Source organism: Carassius gibelio, chromosome A7, assembly GCF_023724105.1.
Source record: "Carassius gibelio isolate Cgi1373 ecotype wild population from Czech Republic chromosome A7, carGib1.2-hapl.c, whole genome shotgun sequence".
Taxonomy (NCBI): Eukaryota; Metazoa; Chordata; class Actinopteri; order Cypriniformes; family Cyprinidae; genus Carassius; species Carassius gibelio.
The window spans coordinates 5,892,971-5,920,471 of record NC_068377.1 but is presented as its reverse complement, the minus strand read 5'-3'; the positions used below and the strand labels follow the sequence as shown (position 1 = coordinate 5,920,471).

Here is a 27,501-nt window from a genome sequence, read left to right as displayed (position 1 = left end):
AAGAAGAGCATAAGGATATAAGCAAATATTTATTTGATAAATTAATCTGATTAAGGCCCCGTCCACACGGAGACGTGTTTCGTTGTATACGCATACATTTTGTACGCATATCATTTCGTCCACACGGATCTGGCGTTTTGGGAGAGTGAAACCAATATATATTTTTTAACCGGTCCCAGAGTGGATAAATCTGAAAACGCCACCCTTGTGTGGATGGCGAATCCGTATATTTTCTGAAACGATAACGTCATCAGCCCACGACTCGCCCCTAGACGTGCACTGCTACATCACAATTAACCGCAGCAAAAGCATGAACAAACACTGAACGATTGTCTTTTTATTAACTAACATTAACACATATTAATAAATATATTGTTCCAGGTTTGTTTGTATACCGCGCACAAGGTTTATGCGCATAGTCCAAGCTGCCTTCTCCATTTTTTGTGTATCTCTGTGACAGAATTACAGCGCCACATACTGGTCGGGCATGTATACTACAGTAAATCGTTTTGTGTCGGTTTTGTGGTTTAGTGTGGATGCAGATGTTTCTTGAGAAAAAGATTGGATAGGGAAACTTTGGCTTCATGTGGACTAGCCCTAATTCACAAAGGAAGGAAAACATCAAGATATGCAAAAGCTTAAATCTGTGTGCATTCCATTTGTATTTCTGATATCAGCAAGTGCCATCGGAATATATCATGCACACCAACGCTGACACACGCTTGTGGCATCCGTTCGTTGTTTTGTTTAAAGCTAGATGACATTTATTGTTTTTCCCCAAGAGTTTGTTATAATATGTAGACAATATAATTGTCATCCAAACATGCACATGACCTCAGGCGTCTGGACTCTGGCTCCATCTGTTTGAGGTCGGCAGTTTCGTACAACAGATGTGGATGAAGACAGAGTCGTGGTACCACATCCCTCCTTCGCAAAACTGGCGATCCCAGCGGAGTTAGCCTGATTTTACGCAACTTCTCGGAAAATCTGAGAGCTGTTAACACATATTTGTTGTGCATTCTTCAGGTGTTTGCTGTTGTTGACCGTTAACATAAAGGACACCTCCCAGTTTGAATACAGACGTAAGAATGGAGCTGGAGTCAGTTCTAGTGAACTGTACTTATCTCGCTAGACAATAAATACGATAGACCTTATCGTTTTTAAAACAATCTCATAACAATCCCATTAATAAGCCTAATTTACAAAGTCTTGTTTTCTTCTGCTGTGTGTTTCGTCCAGCTGCGGCGGGTTCTGGAGCTGAAAGTTGTGCAAGCCCAGCAGTGGTCTGGAATGCGATGAAGTGGAGATGCACTATGGCATCCCAGTCATTTCCTGTGCCGTAGGGTTACAGGCCAGCTCTGGCTACTTTATCGGCAGGGGTCCCTTGCAAACACTTACTCAGCCTGTCAGTCACACATTTGTTTTATGCTGTCCTGAGGGTAAAGGGAAGCTGATCAGAGCTTTGCACATCCATGCTACAGGCAGTGGGAGCAATACAGTGCAGCAGCCGTTTGCTGAGCTCTGTAATCATCCATTTAAATGAATAGTTCACCTGAAAATTCAAGTCCTTTTTCATTTAACCACCCAATGTCATTTCAAATACATGAATTTCTTTCATTGTCTGAGTAACACAGATGCACCGGGTGTGTTTTTTTTTTCTTCTCATTACTAGAGGTTGACCGATAAGGGTTTTTCAATGGCCGATGCCGATATTTAGAAATCAGGGCAGCCGATGGCCGATATATGATGCCGATATTTTTGGCCAATTTTCTTTCTTTTTTTTATCTCATAAAAGTGAGTTTTAGCAAAGGATTTCATCTGAATTGAACTTGTTTATATGTTCACATGCAAATGACTTGTTGCCAATTAATAAAAAAATTAAAAATGAAATAATATTGGAATAATTAAGTTATTTTAAATAAGTCCTTAAATAAGCAATTATTTTCTTTACTATATGACTCCAACTTAAATATAAACTAGGTGTATGTGTGTAAATTAGGTGTATGTGTGTAAGGCTTAACCTATGTAACACTAATTGAAGAATTGTCAGTCAAAATTTGTAATCATGACAGCCTTAGTGCATTTGCATATTCATACTTGGTGCATCAAAATGTTTTGCAACAGGTTTGATGGCATGGCACTAATCCGCTTTAAAAAAAATGCAATTATAAGTGAAATAACATGAGGGTGAATACACAATGACAACGTTTTCATTTCTGGATGAAACATCCCTTGAAAGTAAGCTTGTTTTCTGCACATTCTTTTCTGTGACTGACAGATAATTATGGGTCTCACACCATATTTTTTTAAAGTCTAGGTCTAGGTGAACCACCTGCTGATTTCATTTCTTTTCCTCATTTGTCTGCAGTTGTTTTGCTAGAGCAGGAGACCCATTGTGCTCAATTGGTTTTCTTGTAAAAAGAGCATTCAATGGATGATATCTGACTTTGCAGTCAGATGAGCTTACGCAACGCTCTGTGAACGCTACAGAAATAAATGTTCTGGGAAGATGTGAAGTGCATCATTCCCATGTTGAACAAGTGCAGCTTCCCCAGGATACCTTCCCACGAGGCCAGGTAAACAGGAGGAGGTCACAGGATTTCTGTTTGACTCAGATTTACTGACTGAACAAGTGGCTGAGATACAGTGCATTTCTGTAGTAAAAGTAACTGGATTTTGTAATTTTCTAAAGAAAATTCGAGCAATGCTTGTCCATATAAATGTGATCACACAGTTAGGGTATTTTTGATGATTGCTGTATGGTTGATAAAGAGTTCTGGGTGTTTGCTATGGTGTTGTTTGGGTGTTCTGATATATATATATATATATATATATATATATATATATATATATATATATATATATATATATATATATATATATATATATATATATATATATATATAATTTTTTTTATTTTTTATTTTTTTTTTTAGAATTAGATGAATCCTGGATTTTGTGTGTTGGTGCTAAATAAAAGTCTCTCTCTCTCTCTCTCTCTCTCTCTCTCTCTCTCTCTCTCTCTCTCTCTCTCTCTCTCTCTCTCTCTCCCTCTCCCTAACCTTTATTATGAGGAGTCGTAATACCGTGCATTTTTTATATTTATGCTGATCACAACTTCTGTTTTAGAGAAAAGCAATATTGTTTGGAAACCATTCCTAGAAAGCAGTTAAAATACAGCTTTTGTTTTATAGGAAGTTGATGCGTTCCCCTTCCTGCCTCAGCAAACAGTGTGCTAGAGCAACAATTTGAGTAAAACAGGATGCAGTTGAGTCACATCATATGACTGCAGATCCCATAGCAGACTGGACTATAGGAAAAGACGTGTCATATTCCGTGTGCACTTCCATAGACATCATTCAGACTGCTCACAAGTGCAGCAGCACGTATAGTTTGTGATGAGTCACAGTCACTCAACATCCTCCAGCATTCCAGGATGAGTGAAGAGTTACATACGTGCTGTCCTGCAGCAGACAAACAACACACTACTGACCAGAAGTCTTGACCTCTTGGTAATAATTTACCCACTGTGAATGACAAGTCTCATTACTGGCATGTAAGTGTATATGTGTGATTTCTGTACATCAGGGTGTCCAGAGTCCGGCTCGTGGGCCAAAAACAGCCTGTGGATGAATTTAAAGTCTCAGCCTATTAAATGTATTAATTAAAGGAGTGATGAAATATAGGCCAAATGACATGTTCTATTTAGACTAAATAAATGTGTTTATAAGCTAAATACTGAGGTTTTATGTGTGTGTGTGTATATACATAACCTCAGTATAGTTTTTATTATATATATATATATATATATATATATATATATATATATATATATATATATATATATATATATATATATATATATATACAAATATAATACTACTGTTAAAACTTTGGGATACATTATTTATTATGTTTTTTAAAAGGAGTTTCTTATGCTCATCAAGGCTGCATTTATTTGATTTAAAAATCCAGGAAAAGGTTTTATATTGTGAAATATTATTACGATGTAAAATAATGTTTTTTTATTTTTTATTTTAAATGAATAAATATCTAATTTATTCCTGTGATGCAGCGCTGAATTTTCAGCATCATTACTCCAGTCTTCAGTGTCACATGTTCCTTCAGAAAACATTCTAATATGCTGATTTATTATCAGCACTGCTGCTTAATATTGATTAATTTTTTTTATATATTTTTTTGGTACCTGGGATACTTTTTTACAGGATTCTTTGAGGAATAAAAGGTTAAAAAGAAGAGCGTTTATTTAAAATATTAATCTTTACTAACCACTACCATTCAAAGGTTTGGGGTCAGTACAATTAAAACATTTTTTATTTTATTTTTTATAAAAAATAAAAACTTTTTTTGATCAAGGATGTGTTAAATCGATAAGAAGTGATAACATAGGTTTACATTATTAGAAAAGATTTATATTTTGAATAAATGCTTGTCATTTTTATTCATCAAAGAATCCTCAGTCTCAGTGTTGTTCTGAAATGAGAATAACTCAAGGCAGTAACAGTTTAAACAATATATTTTGTTTTGTGAACTTATGTTCAGCTATTCTTTTTAATAGTTAACTTTTGACTCTTTTTTATTTTTATTTTTGATTATCAGTCGTCAAAGCTCGATATATATTGGTCACAGACACAGAGGTTTACTTGAATTTTCTCCAAGCTAATTACTCACTAAAAGCTCTCATAGATCAGGTTTGTTTTCATGCCATTTTAAATCTTATTTTAATGTAACAAAGTTGTTGTTTGTTTATTTACTTTTTTAAATTAGTTTTCCCATTAACACTGTTATATTGTTCATTCAGACAGATTAGTGAATGTGTACAGACACAAGATCTATCACATGAACCAATCACAGCCAGTAATATCCAATCATATTCAATGATATCGCGATGGAGCCATTGCCTCCTCTCACATGACTTTCCCCCATTCATTGTCAGTTACCCCCCAGCAAACTCACCGCAGGCTTTAGGGGGTCTGTTAAAAGTCAATGGGCTCAGGGGAGGCGAGAGAGACATGGACACCCTCTGTTGGTTTACCTGCTGGTGTCGCTGCTGGACAGTGTTTCTTTATAAAAACAAATTATTTAAATGTGCTGAATATGTAATAACTTGAGGATCTGTCATATTGGTCATTGACATACATAGTAAGAGTCTCCAGAATTATTATTATTTTTATATATATATATATATATATATATTTTTTTTTTTTTTTTTTTTTTTTGTGATGTTCTAGTCAACAAATTTGAGAATTTCTTACTAAAGGTAGACATCCTTTAGGCCATATCTGGGGACCAGAATATCATAGAGACTCTTTTGATAGGGCTCTACTGACTTGTACCTGTAAACAACAATTGAGCTTCATGATAAATTTTGCACAGACAAACACTACAAATGTTTTCTTCGGTAGAGGAGGATAAGGTCTCCCCACAGAATAATTGGGATCATTTGATGGTTAAGGATTACAGACTTTGCTCCAAGTTCATTCCAGTGATCTAATGGTGTACAGAAGCTTAGAATGATGGAATGTTCCAGACCCCTGGCAAATGACACAATTCATTCTAAACATGTGAAAGAACTGAAAGAGAAATTCTGCATGCTGCACCATCCATGGGGGTCAGGAACGCAAGATCTATGCAGGAACTGATGTTTTAGATTTACCGCTGTCTTAACATTCAGATGTTTATGCCAGGATAGAGAACAGAGATGGAAACTGGGTTTTGTATAGAAATATAATCCTGGTGTTGAAAATATAGAATGCATAAAAGTGACGAATCTTTGATAAATAAATGTGCCTTCATTGTAGATAGAGGTTTTAACAAAGTGCCACATCATATACAACAAATCATGAATCTGGGACTTTTCATGAAGCTATTAAACCAATCTTTTTTTTTTTCTTTAAAAGCCGAGTCATCTGGATTTTATTATTTCCAAGGTCCTAATAAACTATAATGTCAATCCAATTCCAGTTTATCTTTTTATGCAACAATTTTGATTCAATAGCTTAGTCCAGTTATAATATGACAGTGCCATGTCAGTTAAGAATTTACAATATGAAATTGCTTCTAGATCGATAATTGAAACAGCCTGAAAACTGGCTTTTCCAATTTACATGATTATATAACATATTAAAAGCATATGGATGAAAATGACTCAAAAGCATTGGAAACCAACTGAATGGAAGCCAACCCAAAAATAAAGTCCTTGGATGCCAAGCCAAAAATAAGCATGACTTCTTTGTTTTTCCATATATAATAATTTTATCCATATTCATTAAGACAAAAATGTTATGCGTGGACATGCAACCAATACTATGACATATTGTCATGCTTTGGTAATAACACTTATATAACATAGGAAAATAGCAAGTGATGTCATTTTTTTTGCACAATTGGCCAAAGTTTTTTTTATCATCAGTTTATATTCTTCAGTGGTATCATCTAACATCTCCCTGTCTCTGTTTACTCGCAGGACTGCTCCAGCTCAGAGGAATACACTGTAGCCGCCGCCTTACTGCCCCTGACAACGGTCTTCTACCGGGTAAGTAAGAGTTGAGCTCAGGCTGACAGCAGGCATACTGGCAGCTTTAGTTACTGGATCTTAATCACAACACATCAACATTGGCACCAGCGTTCATTAAAGCTGGAAGAAGGGAACAATTTCCACCTGTCTCCATCTGCTCAGTTTAACTCCTAAGGCAATGATATACTCAAGTGAAGTTGACGAACTAACTGCTTAATCCGACCAAAATGAAGTTCGTTTGGAGTTCATTATAATTTAGTTTAGTTTTTTAACTTTCATTGATCCATGGCTATTATGCAATATATTCTCTGGTTAATCTCTTCTGTTCAGTCCGTTGAGGTTAGACATCCCCAAGTAAAACCAAGAGCACACTGGAGAGCTGCTTTATAGTAGGGATCTAACTCCAGGTAAAACAACACTGACATTGTTTTCTGTTAAATATTGTAAAGCCACTTGTTTTAATTGCATAACTGGTTCAACCATATCCACATCGCTATGATCAGATGCTTTCTAAACTGCTGCTTTCTCACCGCAGTCATTTTAATATGTTTATTTTGATATTGAGAGGAAAACTCATAGCACATATTTATATATTCATATAGTGTTGTCACGGTACCAAAATTTCAGTATTCGGTACCGATACCAGGGAAAATCCACGGTTCTCGGTACCAATTTTGGTACCAAAGCAAAACACAAAAATAATGAAAATGAAATGCGATTCAGTCTATGTAGTAAACAAACCCGCACTTCTCTGCCATTCATTAATTCACACAGAGACGCGCAGAACACAGATTCATATTTCAAACAACTTTTGCGGTTTAACATTTACAGATACTGGTCCATATGGAGATTTGATTTGCTTAATTTATGCTGACTTTGACAAATTCAATGACTGTCCATATTAAAATGTAAGTTTAATTTTCATGACTGGATTTTGAGATTCCGTCCTCGTTTTCTGCTTCGCTTCTTCTTCACCGGGTTTGAACGGGACCTCGGTACTACCGGTACTTAAAGAAACCTTAAAGGTACCGTCACATTTAAAAAATTTTAGTACTGACTTGGTACCGAAGTACCGGGTCTTTTGACAACACCATATTCACATAAACAACACTCTTAGAGGCTTGGCATTTTGCTTGATTTAAGGCTACACAATTTGTCCAAAATGTAAGTACATTTTGCTATAATAATAGGACTACTAACAATAATGACTTTTAATGTTAAATGAAATATAATCTTTTTTTTAAATATTGTAATATTTCACTGTAGAATTTTATTTTTTAGGAAAAATAATTAAAATGCATTTATTTTCAGAACACGTCTGTAAAAATACAGTACTTATACAATGAAAAATATTTGGTAGGATTGACTTTGAAATCATTTTCCCTTCGAAATTGCAGCATCAAGATGCTCACTAGCAGAAACTCTAACATAATTTCACTGTGGGTATATTTAGGCTTTGTGATCCATTCCATTGAGGCCATCGCTGAAGGAAACCACTATGAAGCGTGACAGTAACTCGAACCCAGTTCAGTTTCACTGTGGTGCAGGGGGAATGGGGGGGTAAGGGCTGCAGGGATTTGGAGAGTGTCTGGCTTTCAACACTGATCCATCACATGCCCACATTATTGTTGTCATAGAGACAGACACAACTGACTGTGTTGCTTTTTAATGGTGGACTGCTCTGCGATTTGTCTGCAGTGACTCACAGTGTGCACAGAAGACATGTGATGTAATCAGATATCACATTGGTGACCCTAATGTTTGTTTCTGGGATAATAGCACTTGTCTAAGCCTTGCACACCTAACTGTAACACTATACATTGTACATTTGCATGGTCAACGTAACCCAAACTCTTATAGATAAGACTGTTTCTCCTACCCAGGAATGGGTTTAAATTCCTTTGGGATTGGAATGACCTGCAGGAAACTGTCACTCTAAAAATAACGGTTTGCAGTTTATAAGAAAGTACTGTCAGAAAGACAGCACTTGAAAAGAACTTGAACTGCATACTGGAAATAATTTTATATATTTCATACTATTGCATACTGGATAGGGCTGCACGATTTGGGTAAAAAATATAATTGCTATCGCATTTTTATCAGAAAAAAAAGCGTTTGTTTTTTTTAAAGTTCCAGGTTTGCTGTGCTTATTTGCAATATCAATATGACTATAATAAAAATAATAATTATTATTTATTTATTTATTGTTGTTGTTGTTACTATTAAATATTAAACTGAATTGTAACTATTGTAAAATTTCACTGTAGAAAAAAATGTGTATTTAGGAAAAATTATGTTTTTTTTTTTTTTTTTTTTTACTGTAAGATAAAATTCAATAAAAATATATATTATTTACTTGAAACTATTTTCTTTCAGAAATTGTTTGCAAACTTCACATATAATTGCAAAGAAGCAGCAGGTAACATGAAATTTTTAAGTAAAAAAAAAACTGAAGTAGTATTTTCTTGTTAAAACCTACTGCAACAACAAAATGTATAATTTGTATATTTGTCTCACTTTTTATTGTACCTACTGTATCTGTCTGTCTGTCTATCTATCTATCTATCTATCTGTCAACCTATCAACCTATCCATCTATCCATCTATATATCTATCATACATTCATTCATTCATTCATTCTATTTTTCATTATGTCAAACTACCTAGCTCTTAATTTTGGCAGAAACCCAAGAGTGCCTTTTAAAGCTCCTCTTTTGGTTTTCTAAGCACTTCTCATTAAAGGTTTGGGGAATTTTTTGGCATATTTTCTAATGCATATTAGAATCGTCCCAAATTCACATTATGACCAAAACCTGCAGCCCATGTATAAATCATTCATGTGGAGCAGCATTTAGCATCATGAGCTGCACGCATGTAAAAGAACAAAATGTTGTGCTTCTCTCTTCAACACCCAGTTCATACTGTATGTAAGGAATAATTGAAGACGGGATCCTAAATTATTGAAAAATGATGCACACCTGAGGTGGTAGTCCAAATGACCTCAGATGCTCTTTTACTTTGAACAATGAATCATAAGCTGCATGTTGTGTAACACAAACTGTGCTGAATAGTCACTGGTTAAGTTTAATACTCAGTGTTAGTAGTAACTGAGCACCACTAATTAGTTTGTAGAGATAAGTGATCAGAAATGTTTCCGCAGGCATTCTTCATTTGAATTGGTGAGATGCACAAACTTCCACAAACCGTTTTGGAGAGCTGAAAATTCTGTGCATTGAGGCAAACAGTTCAAGTCTTTCATTAAGTCATCTGAAAGCAATTTCTTCAAACCTTTTTCAGTTTTTCTGTTTCACATTTGCCATGTTTATGTAAGAGCCAATCCTGATTAAAGCATTACACTAAAATTAGCTGACAGTCAGATTTGTGTAGCCCTCAATCTTGCGATAAACAGCACATTCAACAAGAGAGATAAGTGAAACCTTGTTTGTTTTGCAGCACTCCAGAAGGAATGTCATTGATTTCACGCAAAGCAAAGGCTACATTATTTTAGGTCAACTGAACTCCTATATTCCACGTATCACCTGAAATCAGTTTTAACACCAGCAAGATGCTGTGGAGTTGCTTTAATCTGCATTCAGGGCTATCCTTAGATGATCCCTGTGTAGCACCACATTTAAACCCTCATGCATTCTTCCATGAGACTGTGATCCCCATGCCCTCCTCTTCGCTCCCAGTAGCCTTGTACTAAACCACACTACATGTCGTGTTATTGAGGTTCTCAGTGCAGGCTTGGCAGGAGATAAAGGCTTCCCGCTACTCTACTTAAGGATGACCCAACTGAAGTATGGACATTACCGCACGCACACTAGAGCTCAGTGTAGCCTTTGCATACTTGAAGAGCAAGTGTGATCTCTTAAAAATAGCACAACTCTTCTCTACAAGCTGCATGATTCAAGGTAACATTCATAGTGCAAATGGCTGAATATGAATGATCAATAAGTTATGCATCTGGGATAAGGATTTGTTTCAATCCCTAATCCTGAGTAACTGTGATACTTGTTTTAGCAAACACCTCTTTTTTTTTTTTTACCTCTGGGCCAAGACTCGACCACAGAGTCAACAATACAATTCCCACAAAGATCCGCTCCATTTACAACTACCTCTTTGCCTTGATTTATAACCTAAACCCTTTTCAGCATTGCAAATGAGGACTTTTACATAACCCGAATAACTCTTAGCTCATTGTTCCTCTGCTTGAGAATGTTGTTATTCCATGGATACCTCTAAGTCACCTCAAAATGAGATTTTGTAGGACAAAAAAAAAACTAATTATGCCATCTGGTGACACCTGATATGTTATTACGTTACTTGTGAGAAATCACGCGCACTCACACACGGTCAGTTTTGCCGTAGCAGGTGATCGCATGCATCTCATTTAGCCTTTGAGTGCTGATTAATTCTCTTTCTTCTGGGAAGTGCTGAGCCTCCAGGCAGTTAATTGATCTTTCATAAGCAAGGTCATTGACATGCTGGGCAGTCATTCACAGATCATCACTCAAATAGAGCCTCCCTGCTCACGGAAGAGTTAAAGATGAAATGTAAAGACAGTTTACATGTGTTTTGGTAGGGGATGTTCAATATGGACAAAATTAGGTCAGAGTCTGGCTTTCGTTATTTATTGAATTTGGGTAATTTCTCTTTGTATAAACCGGTTTCGAGCATCAAATTATTTCTTTGTGACGAGTCACAATCACATCCATTCAAAGCACATTTTATGTTTCATAATCAGTTTGGAGCAGGATTTTAGGTCAGTGAGATTTAAAAGTGGGTTTGGCTACCCTGCAAAATACCATCGTAATTTTGTTCATACAGCTGTCAAAACATCCTGTTGCTCGTCAGTTGTCACTGATGCACTTGTGCACAGTAATAAAACTAGAATTTACAGTATAATGTCTCAGAATTCAGCAAATTTTGGATGAATAAATCAAAAGTGGGGCTGTACACTTAATCGAATCGTGATGTGGTCTGTGAATATTAAAGGTTCTGTAACTACGTTTTTGACTCTACTAAAGCATAAAAATACCATAATATGTTTCCAAATTTTTAAGAAACATGCCAAGTTAATGCTACAGTGGCGCAGTGGATAAGACACATGCCTTTGGCGTGAGAGACCCGGGTTCGAATCCAATGTGAGACACCAATATGTCCCTGAGCAAGACACTTAACCCCTACTTGCTCAAGAGGCGTGTGACCTCCGACATATAGCAATTTTAAGTTGGTTTGGATAAAAGCATCAACTAAATGAAGAAATGTAAATGTATTTCAGAACCCTGAGTTGCCAATTTGCCGAAAACACAGCATATTTAATTTAATTTATCGTCAAGTGTGTTCTTTCCTGTTGGTATCATCAATCTGGCAACCTGTGTGTGTGTCAAGTCTTAGGTGGAAAGGGGTGAAAAAAACCCTCTCCGATATTTTAAATATGGACTGCAATACCTAGTTCAACCACTCTGTGTCAATCCTGCATACAGCACCTTTAAAGATCAAGCAGAAATCTGTTTTTGAAGAATGAAGCGTGAATGAGTTGCACCGTTTTGTCTTCTAAACAAATACTCAAAAAAATGTGAAACCGCCTTTCCACCATCTGCGTCAAATGACAAGCAATAGACCGGAAATCATACAACCTACTACTATGTTTTTATTTGTGGGGTCATTTGTTTTGTGTGGATATATTCATACATTCATTATAGTCATTAAAGTCATTCATTTTACCATGGTGAATAAGCCGAGGGTAACAGTTGCTTCATGACCAATGTGAAAGCTCTGTGCAACTGCCGCTAATGGGAGAAATGCAACAATGGCATCCAAATGTCAGAGACCGTGCAAAGGCAGCTTAACCCTTGCTGTTTTTTCAGCGTCTGCCATCTCACTTTATGAGGACATGAAAACATGAACTTCATCTCCAGAGCTGCCCTGAGAATCACATAATCACTTTTGCCATTTACCATTTAAAAACCCTAAGAGTAGGGTTTTACGACCACCTGTCAAAATAAATGTTTCGTTTGACTTGCATTAAATGATCTTGTGACAAAAATAATAGTATTATTGCACACTAGAATGTACTTCTCAAACTAGTAGTAGTATTAATGTATGGTGTTCCTGTGGCTCAAGTGGTAGAGCATTTTATTTTATTTTATTTTAATATTAAAATATCTAAAAGAATAATGGCGCATACTACATTTTATTGTGTTTTAAATTAGTAAAAAATTCTTACTGACAAATGGGCAAAACCTAGGATAGTGGCAAATGTTAAACATTTAAAATTACAACTCATTAGTATTTGGGGTGAAAGTAATTAGTCTTTTAATATGTCATAAATAGATTTTTGTTGTAAATATGCCTGACAAGATTGTTACACTGAATGACATTTTACTGCGTGTCTTCTGTAAATCAGGGAAAATCTATGATATTTATTTTTTGCTCAGAAAAACAAAAACTAAATTGCAATTAAATAAAACAGAAAACATTTTGCATTTTTTTTTTGGGGGGGGGACTACAACAGTTTAAAGCAGACAGACAATGTAAAGTTCTATAAAAGAAACAATTAGGCCTTGTGTATTTTGTGTATTTTGGATGCTTTCATTTAGTCTGAAAAAAAAACCTTGAAGAAAAAATTCTCAAATTTGCAAGATGTTTGACAAAACTGTGTTTTTGCCTGTGGTGCCTCACCTTACCAAATCCCAAAAAATATACATTAAAATATAGCTCTATATATGCCATATGACAACAGAAGTGATCCAGTTTTGGCCATCGCACCACTTGCACAGTAGACTGCATCACACACTGCATAGATCCACGTGACTGTATAATGGGAAAGGGAGAGATTTTCCGTATTGTTTGTCAGTATTTGTTATGTAAAGTATCAGGTACCTGCTTGAAATTATAAATAACGGTCATTTGGGCATACAATTGTGATTTGAAACCTCCATTAATGTCTCTGGCACTATCTACTGCAGGCAAGTGTTTCAGCCACTGTTCAGCAGAAATGGATTTTGGGCTGTTTGTTGTTCTCGAGGCGTTACATTAACTTCTTGTCAATCCACGAGCTAGCATAACCCCTCTATGGTTCTCACTGACCATAGCTTGACCCTTCCAATGTTTACTTTGCATTACAGCATGTCCTGCATACCGATGGACCAGACGGCTTTGTTTGTCCAAACATTCAACATTTGGCCCTGATGTTCTTTGTTGCTTTTCTTGTTTGACATAAATCATAATTATAAATGTGCTGTTTAATCCTAAATGTCTTTTAGGTCACATAGACATGAATATTTTATGTCATTTACGACATAATGCATTTAAACCGTGCTGTTTTGATTTCTTCCTGGCTCTGCAAATGGAATGTCTCTTAGAATTAAGTAAGCAGGGATTTGTTCCATAATGTTGGTAAATCATTACCCAGTGCTGTTCAGAGATCACAATGAGATATTTTTTTTTCTGACACATTTACTTTTCATCCCTATCGGTGATCCCTAAAACAGTTTGTAATGGTTTTCTAGTTGATCAGCTGCACTACCAATTGGGGCTTTCTTGGTCAAGGTGGTGGGAGCTAATAGCCTACCTTGGACCAAATACAAACCAGTCACCATGTTCTTAAACAAAGTTACCAACAGGAGTGCAGACACAAGGTCGCATGATCCTCCACCTGATACATTAGTATGTAAAAGTTGAGCAGAAACTCCTTCTGGCAGCCAACAGTTAAGACCTCCAATATTTAGAAGAATCTGCTCATTCCAGGCGTCAGTTTTCGCCACACATCTCCTGGCCACAGTTAAACACTTTCACAAAGTCTGATCAAAAATATTCCTCCCATCTTGACATGTGCCCACAACATATCTTTCTCTCCTGTTGTCAAGGCTGTACAGTTGGAAGAGGTCAAACTGACCCCCTCACATCTGTTGTTGGAGAACCAGCAAATCTACATGCATCCACCCCCCATCTGCTGTCAGTCAGATGGTGCACAACCATGTTGAAGACAAATAATATTCCTCTGGCATTCCGTTCCTGGTCCGCATCCTAGAATAACAATTGCACTGTTTCTCCTGCTGCATTTCTTGCCACTTTTTCCACTCAGCTCTATCTGTATGTCAGCCTTGACGAAATGGGGTCTAGCCAGCTTCAGAATATCTGCAAACTCTCAAAGCTTCAACCAGGCCAGCTTTAGCTATCTCTGCAAGAATGATGGATAAACTGAATTTATCAGCACAGCTTGACACAGATAAGTCGGTATTATAGGGTCTCCCGGTGTTGAAATACGTATTAGAATTTTTCAACTACACCGGGAAAGATAAACTGCCCAACCAAACCTTCACATTAATGTCTTTGCTGGTAATTTCACAGTGATAGAGAGTGGGAAAGTTAATGTATGTCAAAATGAAACAGCCTTTATACAGGGATTATACATGATTGGGTTTGGATTTACTGAAACGGCAAAAAGGAGCTTCCCAAGATCCTCTACTTGAAACAGATTGCTTTCAGAGGTTGTGTCCCAATTTGCTGTCATTCAGTGTATCGTAAATACACTAAACAAAATTCTAAACGCAACACTTTTGTTTTTGCTCCTATTTTTCATGAGATGAACTCAAAGAGCTAAGATTTTTTCTATGTACACAAAAGGCGCATTTCTCTCATTTATTGTTCCCAAATCTGTCTAAATCTGTGTTAGTGAGCACTTCTCCTTTGCCGAGATAATCCATCCACCTCACAGGTGTGGCCTATCAAGATGCTGATTAGACGGCAGGATTATTGCACAGGCGTGCCTTGGGTTGGCCACAATAAAAGGCCACTCTAAAATGTGCAGTTTTATCACAATGCCACAGATGTTGCAAGTTTTGAGGGAGCGTGCAGTTGACATGCTGACTGCAGGAATGTCCACCAGAGCTGTTGCCCGTGAATTGAATGTTAATTTCTCTACCATAAGCCATCTCCAAAGTCGTTTCAGAGAATTTGGCAGTACATCCAACTGGCCTCACAACTGCAGACTACGTGTAACCACACCAGCCCAGGACCTCCACATCCACCATCTTCACCTCCAAGATCGTCTGAGACCAGCTACCCGGACAGACGCTACAACAATCGGTTTGCATTACCAAATAATTTCTGCACAAACTGTCGAAACCGTCTCAACTTACTGAAGTGGACAAATGCTCACATTCAACGGCATCTGGAACTTTGGAGAGGTGTTCTCTTCACGGATGAATCCCGGTTTTTCACTGTACTGGGCAGATGGCAGACAGTGTGTATGGTGTCGTGTAGGAGAGCAGTTTGCTGATGTCAACGTTGTGGATATAGTGGCCCAAGGTTGCAGTGGGGTTATGGTATGGGCAGGTGTATGTTATGGACATCGAACACAGGTGCATTTTATTGATGGCATTTTGAATGCAGAGATACCGTGATGAGATCCTGAGGCGTTATTGTGCTCCTTGTTGTGGCATTCATCCACGACTATCACCTTATGTTGCAGCATGATAATGCACGGCCCCATGTTGCAAGGATCTGTACATGATTCCTGTAAGCTGAAAACATTCCAGTTCTTGCATGGCCAGCATACTCACCTTATATGTCACCCATTGAGCATGTTTGGAATGCTCTGGATCAGTGTATGAACAGCGTGTTCCAGTTCCTGCCAGTATCCAGCAACTTCGCACACCCATTGAAGAAGAGTGGACCAACTTTTCACAGGCCACAATCAACAACCTGATCAACTCTATGCGAAGGAGATGTGTTGCACTGTGTGAGGCAAATGGTGGTCACACCAGATACTGGCTGGTTTTCTGACCCCCTCCCCCCCACCCCGGACCCCCCAATACAGTAAAACTGCACATTTTAGAGTGGCCTTTTATTGTGGCCAGCCTAAGGCACACCTGTGCAATCATCATGCTGTCTAATCAGCTTCTGTGCAACGTTTGTGATTTGAGGTGAAATGAATGACAGAGATTATTCTGGGCATGGATGCAAAAAGTTTTTTTATTTAGTACACCCCAACCATGTAAAAACTGTATGCTAAGAAGCTTAGATGGTGTACTATTTCAAATGGATCCATGTATTCTTGTTCATATAACATTAATTACAACCTGTTGCGATATGGAAAAGGAAGTTCTGATGGTTCTCTTAAGACTATTTTAAAAATAGCAAAGAAATTCTATTACTCCTAATTTTTCTGTCCATCTGTTGTTTCATTTGTGATTGCGGTTTGGTTAGCTGTAGGGAAACTTAAGTAGCAAAGACAGTTTGTCATAACTTATGTTCAGGAGTTTTAAGAAGAAGACGTTAGATGGTAATTTCATCAGAGGTATGAGCTGTACAGACCAATGGGAAGTGAGAAAAACGTTATGCATGGTGTGTGATCACATCCGTATGTGCAAATACAATAAATACAGCCTTCATAGCTTTAGCAGATGTCCTTTAGAGTTAGGCCACAGGTGATCTGGTTTGCTCTGGATTGCTCTGGAAAGCACAGAATAACACTAGGGTCATGTTTTCAAAGTCTTGCTTTGCAATCTCTCTCAATGAGGCCTACTGTATGTGTTGAGAACATTATGACCACTAAAAATGACGGATTGCTCCTAAAACCATTGGCAACATTGTGTTACTTTCCTGTTTTCACCATGCTTTTTAATGGACTCCTTTACAAGCTCAGTACAGCCCAGTTGGTTTCATGAGCTGTGAGGACCCCAGCTCGGCTGACTTGACCTGTTATAAAGACAGTAGCAGGCACTGTTTATCTTAGCAGGCTGCCAGAGTTTGGTTCACATTTCGTTGTCCGCTGATCCATCTTTTTACCTACAGAAACTAGCAGCTGGAGTGGACCAGTTCGCCTACACCTGCGTACAAGACCATCCCATCTGGACCAGTCAGCAGTTCTGGGAGGCTACCTTCTACTCTGAGGTGCAAAACCAGATCAGAGCGCTTTACCTCACCACCCCTGAGGAGAAACAACTCATCGCTGCCAAAATCAAGGTAAAGTATTGAAGTCGACTTTTTTTTTACTTGTTGACTAATCCTTCAAACTTTGAAATCTAATTTATTTTTAATTAAAAGTTTTACCTTAACATATCAGATAATTTGACTTTTTATGACAAGACGAGAAGGTTAGATCAGGTTTAGGGCATATGGTGCAACCCTGTTATTTATGTATTATAATTGGTCAGTTTACTTAATATGCTTACCTTGAAAAAATATTGATGAAAATAACATTTCTGAAAACAATTAAGATGTGTGTACTAAGGTATTTTTATTTGATGGTTACACCACATGACCCTTAGTCATTTTTTTGTCAAAAAAAAAATATCAAAGCCAACATGAACACAATATTAAATTTTTAGGAATTGGCCCTTTTCAAACTAGATCTCTGTCTCGGACAATCATATTTTTATTGACCCACAAAATATTGTAGTAATGTTTATTAGTGATTTATGATTGCAGTTATGTTTATAATTAATCACAAGATAATAAATACAATAAATCTCACTAGGAGTAAGGCTTTTAAACTAAAGCTAGTGTTCCTTGTTTGTTTATGAGCACATTTTGTAGTAGCTTTGTGAGTTTGGTTGTTGTTCAAGTCAGACAGAATGTGGTTGGTTTTGTTAGAGATTGGCACTGACCCTAGCAAGCATCGACTCTGGCACCAATTCAGTAGAAAAGGGATATTATTTAACCCTGTTTCCCATCTCTTTGTCATAAGGAACAGAGCACACTGTCCACAGCATCCAGTGAGTCAGAACGAACCGCTATGGACCTCGCAGCGGAGCAGTTGCATGCTTGGCCCAGTCTGAGCAAAGAGAAGCAGCAGGAGCTGGTGAAGAACGAGGCGAGCACAGTGTTCAGCCAGGCCATCCACTATGCCAGCCTGATGGTCTACCTGCTCGTACCGCTGGATACCAGCAAAAACAAGCTGCTGCGCTCCACACCTGCAACTGACTGGGACAGCAACAGCATCCTCACGAACAGGCAAGAGACTACAATGCTTTGCAGAATGTGTATTTACAGTTACATATAAGTTACTTACTGCATTCAAGGTACACATATTTATAAATTTTGCTTTCCTTGGAAATTGAACCCATGATCTTAGTTAGTGTCATATCCTACTGCTTACTTCATTTGAAAAATAAAAACAAAGTATAATAATACCTAACTTTTAAGTTCATAAGCAATGCAACCTGCACGCACATTTGCCTTACAGTTGACCTCTCCCTGCAAATGATTAAAATATCTTCCACATTTTCTCAGCATAAAATCCCCTAAGTTAATGGGTCATTGTGTTGTGAATATAAAGTTAGAGCGAAAGGCATAAATTAGGAAATATGCGTTTCCTGTCCAAATCACTACATCAAACCACCCAGACACTGATTAATGAAGGTCATCGCTCAAAATTCTCTGTGCGATCAAGGTGAACGCACTTAGAGGTCAGTAATCATATGACAGAGATTCAGTAAAGATTAAAAATTCAGCAGCCCAGGTGTCAAGCTTACAAGGATTGAAACAAAATAAGTCATTGCTCAAAAGGAAGCACATGAAAGAAAGACTTAATTGTAACTCATGATAGTAGAGATGTGGGAGAACATTTTGTGCTCAAATAAGATATGAAATCTGGGTAAATGAATGCTGCCACCAAGTCATAAACACAATAAATATAGTCAAATATGGGGATTGTAGCATCATGCTATGAGAATGTGAATTGTTTAAAGTTATAGTGCATACTATTACCCTATTTTCCGGACTATAAGTCACACTTTTTTTCATAGTTTGGCTGGTCCTGCGACTTATAGTCAGGTGTGACTTATTTATAAAAATTAATTCGACATGAACCGAGAGAAATGAACTAAGAGAAAACATTACCATCTACAGCTGCCAGAGGGCGCTCTATGCTGCTCACTGCTCCTGTAGTCTACACTGAAAACATAGAGCGCCCTCTCGCGGCTGTAGACGGTAATGTTTTCTCTTGGTTCTTGGTTCTGAATAAAAGCAACTTATAGTCCAGTGCGACATATATGTTTTTTTCCTCGTCATGACGTATTTTTTGGACTGAAGCGACTTATACTTAGGTGCGACTTATAATCCGAAAAATACGGTAAGTAAAAGTCCTAGGCTTTGTAAACGGTAAACACTCTTTTTTAATTTTTTCGCAATTAAAAAACTTAGCCTTACAGTATAAATCATTATGTTTATTTGGATCTGGCTGTCTTATGCAGTCCCTGGAGAAACTGGAATCAATTACTGCTTTAACAGTGGAGTTTGTGAAAGAAAATTTTGTGGCACTATTTGAGAATTGTTGAACCACATTCATTTGACTGGCTTGGAGCTAAGCTGAGCAGAAGAGTTGCCCAAAATGTTAAAAATAGAGATAATTCTTCAAAAGGTTGTTCTTAAAATGCTAATGCAAACAGCATATTCCAAGCACAGAGTGCTTTATAGCATTACATAATCATTTGAAAGTGATTAAAATCAGTTGTGATTAAAAGCAGTGCTTTGACATAAAAATGTCACAGAGAAGCACAATTTCAATGTGTCAGTTGTAGTCCTGTGAAGTGAGAGAATTGGCTACGGTTTTAAACACTTTTGCAGGTCGCTGGTGCTCCAGTACATCTGGCATACATCAGATCAGTTCAAATGGAAAAGGCGCACAGCAGGGGCTGACAGTTGTCCTTTCACCTTGGTTACGAAACACGCTTTCCAAATAAATCAGCTTGATTGTTTCTTAACATCTTCAACAGAAAATCGTACAGATGGTTCAGTCAGTGAGCAAGAACGCAAGTAGAAGTAGCCCGGTGTATTTCCTCCAGAGTCATATCTAGTTATACACCACATCCTTCCCGGCCCCTCCGGTAGCCTGAATGCTGCTCTGCTTCAGCAGAACGATGAAATGAGTTGGCTGTTTGTCGAAGGAGCACTCTGCCATAACCAAAAAAAGACGGAGGGATGGGGACGTAGAGCTTTGTAGTAATATTAATAATATGTGTTAGTTTTGGGAGGCTTCGTAGTCAAAATGGGTGATGTTCGGCCAAATGCATGTCTCCAGAGTTGATCTTTCCCTCCTCTTGTCCTTTTCTCTTCCTCTGAAAGATTTCAAGGCCAATAACGGCACACTGAGAGTTTTAAGTGCTTGTCTCAGATGACACACGTTTTCTTTTAATTAGTGGTGTTTGATATGGCAAGAGTATCATTTTACTATCACTTGCACCTACGATTAGGAAATTTCGTAAATGACTTCTCAAATGATGTCTGTTGTTGAGAAGCATCCAATTACTTTTCTAAGTGATCAGACTTATGATTTTCACCTGCCAGACCATAAAATAGGAAAAACCCTTTAAGGCTGCAGTTTCCAAACTTGTTTTGTCAGCCAAACTGCTGAGACGTAACATAACAAAATTGAATTAAAGTACCCCGAGATTATAATTTTCTATTCAGCAACACATTGGCACTTTCACTGTACCTATTATTAACACTATTTATTGCTTAGTAGTAATAGAGTTAATGCTGAACTGTAATTGTCAAAATAAAAATATATTACTATTGTTCATTGCAATTTAAAGTATAATGAAAAAAATTAGATTACTATAATAATAAATTGTAAACTATACAGTTGCATTAGATTTTTACTCCGCTAAATCATGATAATTGCTCAGCCCCTTATTTATTTTAAGTTACTGTATGTGTGCAATCCTTTCAAAGTATACTATACTCAGACCGTGACCGTATGAATGTGTTCAGCATCACTGTGCTTGATGAAAATCTCATCACGATTGTACGAGAGCTGGTGCTGAACTTGAGTAAGGGATAGATACTTTTGGCTTTAGGAAGAACCATAGATTTAAGGGTTTTGACTCAGAACACCCTTGGAATAGCAATGTGTGGGCAATGTGTAATTATCTCCTACAAAACTTTTTAAAGAAAAGTAGTTCTTCTGCAAAAGATGCTTTGATTTTTGGAAAATCTGCACTGCCTAGTTTTACTATAGACTTGATAGATTTTCTGCCTGAAATGTCAGGAGCTGCTCTCACTTTATATTTGTAAACAGTTAGGGAATTACATTGCTTTTCCACCAGCACAGTGTGCACTGAGGCCATGAGATATCAGAGCCGTCCGCTTCCTAACAGTGGTGTTTCAGACCAATTGTGTGCAACAGACTAAACAATACATCGAATTGTGATGGGTCGGTAAACTAAAGTAGCAGAGGGGCATCAAAGCCTCTTTAAATAGCTGTGTGTTATTTTAAGAATATTGAGAATAACATTGCTTATGTTGGTTGTGTTGTGTTAAAATCTGCAATATAATTTGTGTCGTGCATTAAACAGTATTGCTGGGAGTGTAGCTGAGAGCTTTGACGCCGAGAGCGGATTTGAAGACTCTGAGACCAGTGATGTTGCCAACTCTGTGGGGAGGTTCATCTCTCGTTTCATTGACAAAGTGTGCACAGAGAGTGGAGTGACACAGGATCACATCAAGAGTCTGCATAGTATGATTCCAGGTAAAACACTGCAAAAAAACTCATTGCAGCAGTCTGTACATTGACATTGACATTAAGATTGTACTATAGGTTAAAATGTATATACAGTACAGACCAAAAGTTTGGGCACACCTTCTCATTCAAAGAGTTTTCTTTATTTTCATGACTATGAAAATTGTAGATTCACACTGAAGGCATCAAAACTATGAATTAACACATGTGGAATTATATCTGGAATTATATACATAACAAAAAAGTGTGAAACAACTGAAAATATGTCATATTGTAGGTTCTTCAAAGTAGCCACCTTTTGCTTTGATTACTGCTTTGCACACTCTTGGCATTCTCTTGATGAGCTTCAAGAGGTAGTCACCTGAAATGGTCTTCCAACAGTCTTGAAGTAGTTCCCCGAGAGATGCTTAGCACTTGTTGGCCCTTTTGCCTTCTGTCTGCGGTCCAGCTCACCCCTAAACCATCTGGATTGGGTTCAGGTCCGGTGACTGTGGAGGCCAGGTCATCTGGCGCAGCACCCCATCACTCTCCTTCTTGGTCAAATAGCCCTTGATGCCTTCAGTGTGACTCTACAATTTTCATATTAATGAAAATAAAGAAAACTCTTTGAATGAGAAGGTGTGTCCAAACCTTTGGTCTGTACTGTATATGTACAAGAGAAATTGTATATTTTCAAAGGTTTTAAGTACCCATCATTTTTACTAGTTGATGTCAGTGGTACTCTTGTGAGAATTTAATGTATTTCTGGTCAAAACTGCCTGGAAAATAATTAAATTCAGAGTAGTTATATAGTAGATGGATTTTGGTGTCACACAATGAGCGACAATTAAAGATATTAGCTGGTTTTGAAACTGAAATGCATAGTATTGTGACCCGGTTCACAAAGTTTCCTGTATCATGGTATGTATCTGTTTCTTCAGGTCTTGTGGCAATGCAGATGGAGACTCTAGAGGCAGTTCATAGAGAAAGCAGAAGACTGCCTCCCATTCAGAAGGTAAGAACTGAATGCTTCCCTACTCACTGTACAGTTGTTCATAAGACAATGTTTTTTTTTAAAGATATACATTTGGAACCATTTTGTATGAAATCTTTTAAGGTATAAATTAGATATATAAAACATTAAAATGTATTAGTATTACACCAAAATAGTATCGTTTATGTAAACTCTGCCTGACTTCAGTATTAAACTGTTTGGTTGAAGAGGGAATTCTGGGCTGGATAAATTCCTGGTTTCTGCAGAGGACCAAGTTTGTTTTTCGGAAGAAGAAACCACGGTAGATTGTTTATTAGTGTACAAATCCAGGGAAGTAACTGATGGAGATCCCAACTGGCATCCCCAGTGTGAGGTGGACTGTTCTTCTAATACGGCAGATTTCCACAAAACAAATACTTGCTGTATTCTCTTTTTTTTTTTTTCTTCTTTTTTTTTTTTTAAGTCGGCTCTGTTTCAGTTTTTGTCACCCTTCTGAATCCAACTAATGAGCTAGATAATGACACCAGGACGGGGCCAGGAAAGAACATGCAGCCTGGACTGTGTCAAAATTGATGGGTTGTGTCTCTGGTGGTAAACAGACGAGGCTTGAATGTGATTGCTGTGCCTGAAACTAAACCTAATAAATTATGCTTACTCCGTTATTAAAGCAATCGTTTGTTGTCTGTCAAAAAGCAGACCACAAAGACTTGGCTTTTTTATGGTACAAACTGAATAACAGTGTAACCTTATATTTCTGTTTAGAGGAAATGTTGTGAATTTAATCATCTATGTAGCACAGCATTTGCTCCTTGTCTTCAGCGGACGGAGATTTTTTTAACGACAATTATTTTCTGCAGCCCAAGATCCTGCGGCCTGCCCTGTTGCCTGGAGAGGAGCTGGTGTCCGAGGGGCTACGGGTTGTCTTAGACCCAGATGGTCGAGAGGAGACCACCGGCGGCCTTCTGGGAGGACCACACATTTTGCCAGCAGAGGGAGCACTCTTCATCACCACTTACCGTATCGTTTTCAAGGGCACTCCTCACGACCCACTAGGTAAAGACAATGTTGTGACTTTCTGGAATTCCTTCTTGGGTTTTGTGACCTGTTTTCCCAAATATCAGAATAACTGCAAATGTTAACAGTTCCGTTAACAAGTAATTAATATTAATTGATGTTTTAGACAAAATATTGACTGCAGAAAATAGTTCCAAACAAAGATTATAGCAGAGCATTCATGCATCTTTGTGAAACCCGCACCCGTGTTTCGTTACTAAATGATTCAGCTTTTTTAAAACGAATCGGGTGAGTCAATGATTCAATGACCCATTCGTTATTTGCTTTTTATCCGCTCTTTAAACAAACTGGTTGTAGTGACTAAATTATAAACAGTTTCTTGTCACCATCTACCAGTTTCAACATTTCATATTTGTATATAAAATAAATAAATAAATAAACCATTAATCTCAGAACATTATTAATTTTCCAATGTAAATGCATTAGGGATGAAACAATTCACTCATCTCAGGATTCTATTCACAATTTAGATTTCACGATTTTCTCACTATTTTCTTTTTACAAGATGAGATTGAAGACATTATACAGTAAATGAAAAGGTGTGGTGTTATTAAGCTTTTGCTGCACGTTTCTTTGTAATATTTAAATATAGCAAGGCTAAGTCAAACATGTTACACAACTAAGTCAAACAAGTTACACAACTAAAAGAAGTCTCTTAACATGAACAAACTAAGGCTTTGTATGTGCTCTTTCCATTTAAAATTAGAGGCAACCACTGGATTTTAATCATGATCCAAAACAAAGATATAGCATACATACTTTTCTACAGATAATTTATCCTTTAGAGATACATTCATATAAACTCCTACTCTTATTGTATCACAAATTTGTTTGGCATCTCAACCAATTTGAATCTTCACATATTTAAATCGATTTTAGACTGGTTCCTGGTTAATTGTTACATCCCTAAAATGCATTCATGCTACCTCTGAGCTTCATTAAACATCCAGTGTAAAAGCACCTAAATGCCACTTGAAGCAGCTTCTGTTTCCATTTCGTTGATACTTGATTTTGTTTAAATGATAACATCCATGTAGTGTCTTATTATTCTAAATCAATTTACTGATGAAAGATGACATACATTTGATAATGTTAGGGGGGGGAAATGATTTATGAAAGCATGGGAATCATTTTAAGGGGCCTATTATTACATGTTTATTTAATAATCTTAATAAAAGTAAGAGCTGATAGAACACTGATGAGAGCATGTCTTCAGAATAAATTAATTTGGACAACTTTAAAGGTGATTTTCTCAGTATTTAGATTTAATTTGCACCTTCAGATTCCAGATTTTCAAATAGTTGTATCTCGGCCAAATATTGTCCGATCCTAATAAACCATACATCAATGGAAGGCTTATTTATTCAGATTTTAGATGATGTATAAATCTCAATTTCGAGAAATTTATACTTAAGACTGGTTTTGTGGTCCTGGGTCACATTTGACTAAATGCATTTGTATCTTTTTAATTGAATTCATATGGGTTTGGATCAACATTGCGTGAGTAGGTGGTGAAATAACTTTGTTTGAAAGAGGTTGAGAGTTGACTTCTATATTTAGATGGTTTTACCCTGCTGTATTCATGTGTTTATATTCGTGTCTGTGTGTGCACAGTTGGCGAACAGGCCGTGATCAGGAGTTTTCCAGTATCCACTCTGACTAGGGAGAAGAAGATCACCATTCAGAACCAGCTACAGCAAAACATGCAGGAGGGGCTTCAGCTGAGATCTGCTTCTTTCCAGGTACTGGTACACAAAATATGCTATGCAGCCAATTAAATGGCTTCAATCTAAATATTTCTTGTCCAGATATGTTGAATATTAAACTTTTTCCTGGTTGTTTTAAGAAGATGCAAATAATGTGCAGTGAAGTTAAGACTTGGTTTTGAGATGGCACTGAGCATTAGTAAAATGTGTTTTTTGTTCATATATTTTTATTTGAAATGCATATTGTTTGGATGTTCCTCAATAATTCTTGACATGACACAGCTTACCCCTAACATGGGGCAAGTTGTGTCACTTGACCACAGCAGACATACCGTTAGTTTTAAGAGGTTTATTTTAAGTGGTCAACTTTCCCTATTGCCCGTATCTTGTTTTGAACTTCTCGGTTTTTTGCCTCACCATCCAAGGCACTTATTTATAAAAGGAACAACCCGATTAGGAGTGATGTTTGCTGAAAAGAGGAATGTGCATGTTTCAGACGTCTCTCTCTGACTCATTATCATGGAGTCTCTTCATGGATGAGGACAGAGCAAGAGAAACACATGTTGTGGTCTTCACTATGCATGCACTATAGAGCCATAAAGATTTTATGGCTCATTCCTATCGTTTTACAAACTTAAGCTGTAAAATCAGGCCCTGTATGGAAGCGAGGGTCATTTGTGCTGGTCTGCCCACGTGTGGCTGCCAGCAGTTGGTGTCTGGGGTACATTATCAGCCCCTCATTAAGACCTACAGTCCACACTAGAGATCAGGTCAGACCCCTGAGGAGCAGAGATAGAGGAGTGCTGGGGAGGTGGAGAGGGGATACGGGGTCACACAGACAAGCGTTTGCACAGCCAAACCTCATTTTGGAATGTTCTCCCCAGAAAAGTGGAAAAAGATCTTGTTCCATACTGCTAGCCAGCTCAGAGCACTTCTGCAAGTCATTTGATTTGCCCCCAAAAATGTTAAATGATTATTTGCAGATTTTCTCGCCATGAAGGTGTTGCGGCTCTTTACTAAACTATTAGTTAAATCACTCTGTATAAGGTAGTTGAGTAGCTGGTCTGACTGTATGTCCTGCTTCGTTTTAGCTAATTAAGGTGGCGTTTGATGAGGAGGTGAGCTCAGAGAAGGTAGAGATCTTCAGGAAACACCTGCAACGGATCCGCTACCCACCATCCATCTTCAGTACCTTTGCTTTTGCAGCAGGACAAACTGCACCACAGCTAATATTACCCAAGCAGAAAGAGAGAAACACAGGCTTTCGGTCAGTGCAATATGTTTCTCATAATGTAAATTTAGGATTCAATGTGGAGTTGTGTTGTTGCTTGTATTGCTATTGTTGAGGCTGCAACAACCCCTTGATATCCTGATCAGAAATACAACATTGAAGCAATGCTTCACCTCAAACTTTTGATTCTATCATTATCTATCCTGATGTGAGTCCAAACCCATGTGATTTTCTTTCTTCAGTGCAAATAGGGTTGAAGGATGACTGAAGTTGTCAAGTTTTTAAAAAGATGCACTTTAAAATTCAATATGGATGTGCACTGTATATTCCAGATCTTCAGAGTGCTTGTGGTTTTATTGTGTTTGTCACACAAAAATGATATACTGCTAATCTTTTCATGGGTCTATTAAGTGCTATGACTGGATCACTGAGTCAAGCTGAACATGAGAACTGGATCAGTCCAATTCATAAATAAATCAGTTTTTCAACATATATAATGTTGTGT

General features: G+C 37.4%; 1 protein-coding gene across 4 annotated transcripts in view; it reads left to right on the top strand.

The window, feature by feature from the left end:
- The window catches only part of LOC128016500 (myotubularin-related protein 13), a 131,186-nt gene that overhangs the window by 83,755 nt on the left and 19,930 nt on the right, over window positions 1-27,501 (top strand). For 3 of the 4 annotated variants that reach the window (XM_052601033.1, XM_052601035.1, XM_052601036.1), the window contains exons 17-24: window positions 6,488-6,556; window positions 17,344-17,514; window positions 18,239-18,504; window positions 21,849-22,021; window positions 22,933-23,006; window positions 23,843-24,038; window positions 25,674-25,801; window positions 26,857-27,032. In XM_052601033.1, coding sequence (XP_052456993.1) covers window positions 6,488-6,556; window positions 17,344-17,514; window positions 18,239-18,504; window positions 21,849-22,021; window positions 22,933-23,006; window positions 23,843-24,038; window positions 25,674-25,801; window positions 26,857-27,032 — 1,253 coding nt within the window. The remainder of the gene's footprint in view (window positions 1-6,487; window positions 6,557-17,343; window positions 17,515-18,238; window positions 18,505-21,848; window positions 22,022-22,932; window positions 23,007-23,842; window positions 24,039-25,673; window positions 25,802-26,856; window positions 27,033-27,501) is intronic. The other variant, XM_052601034.1, reaches the window with a different exon arrangement.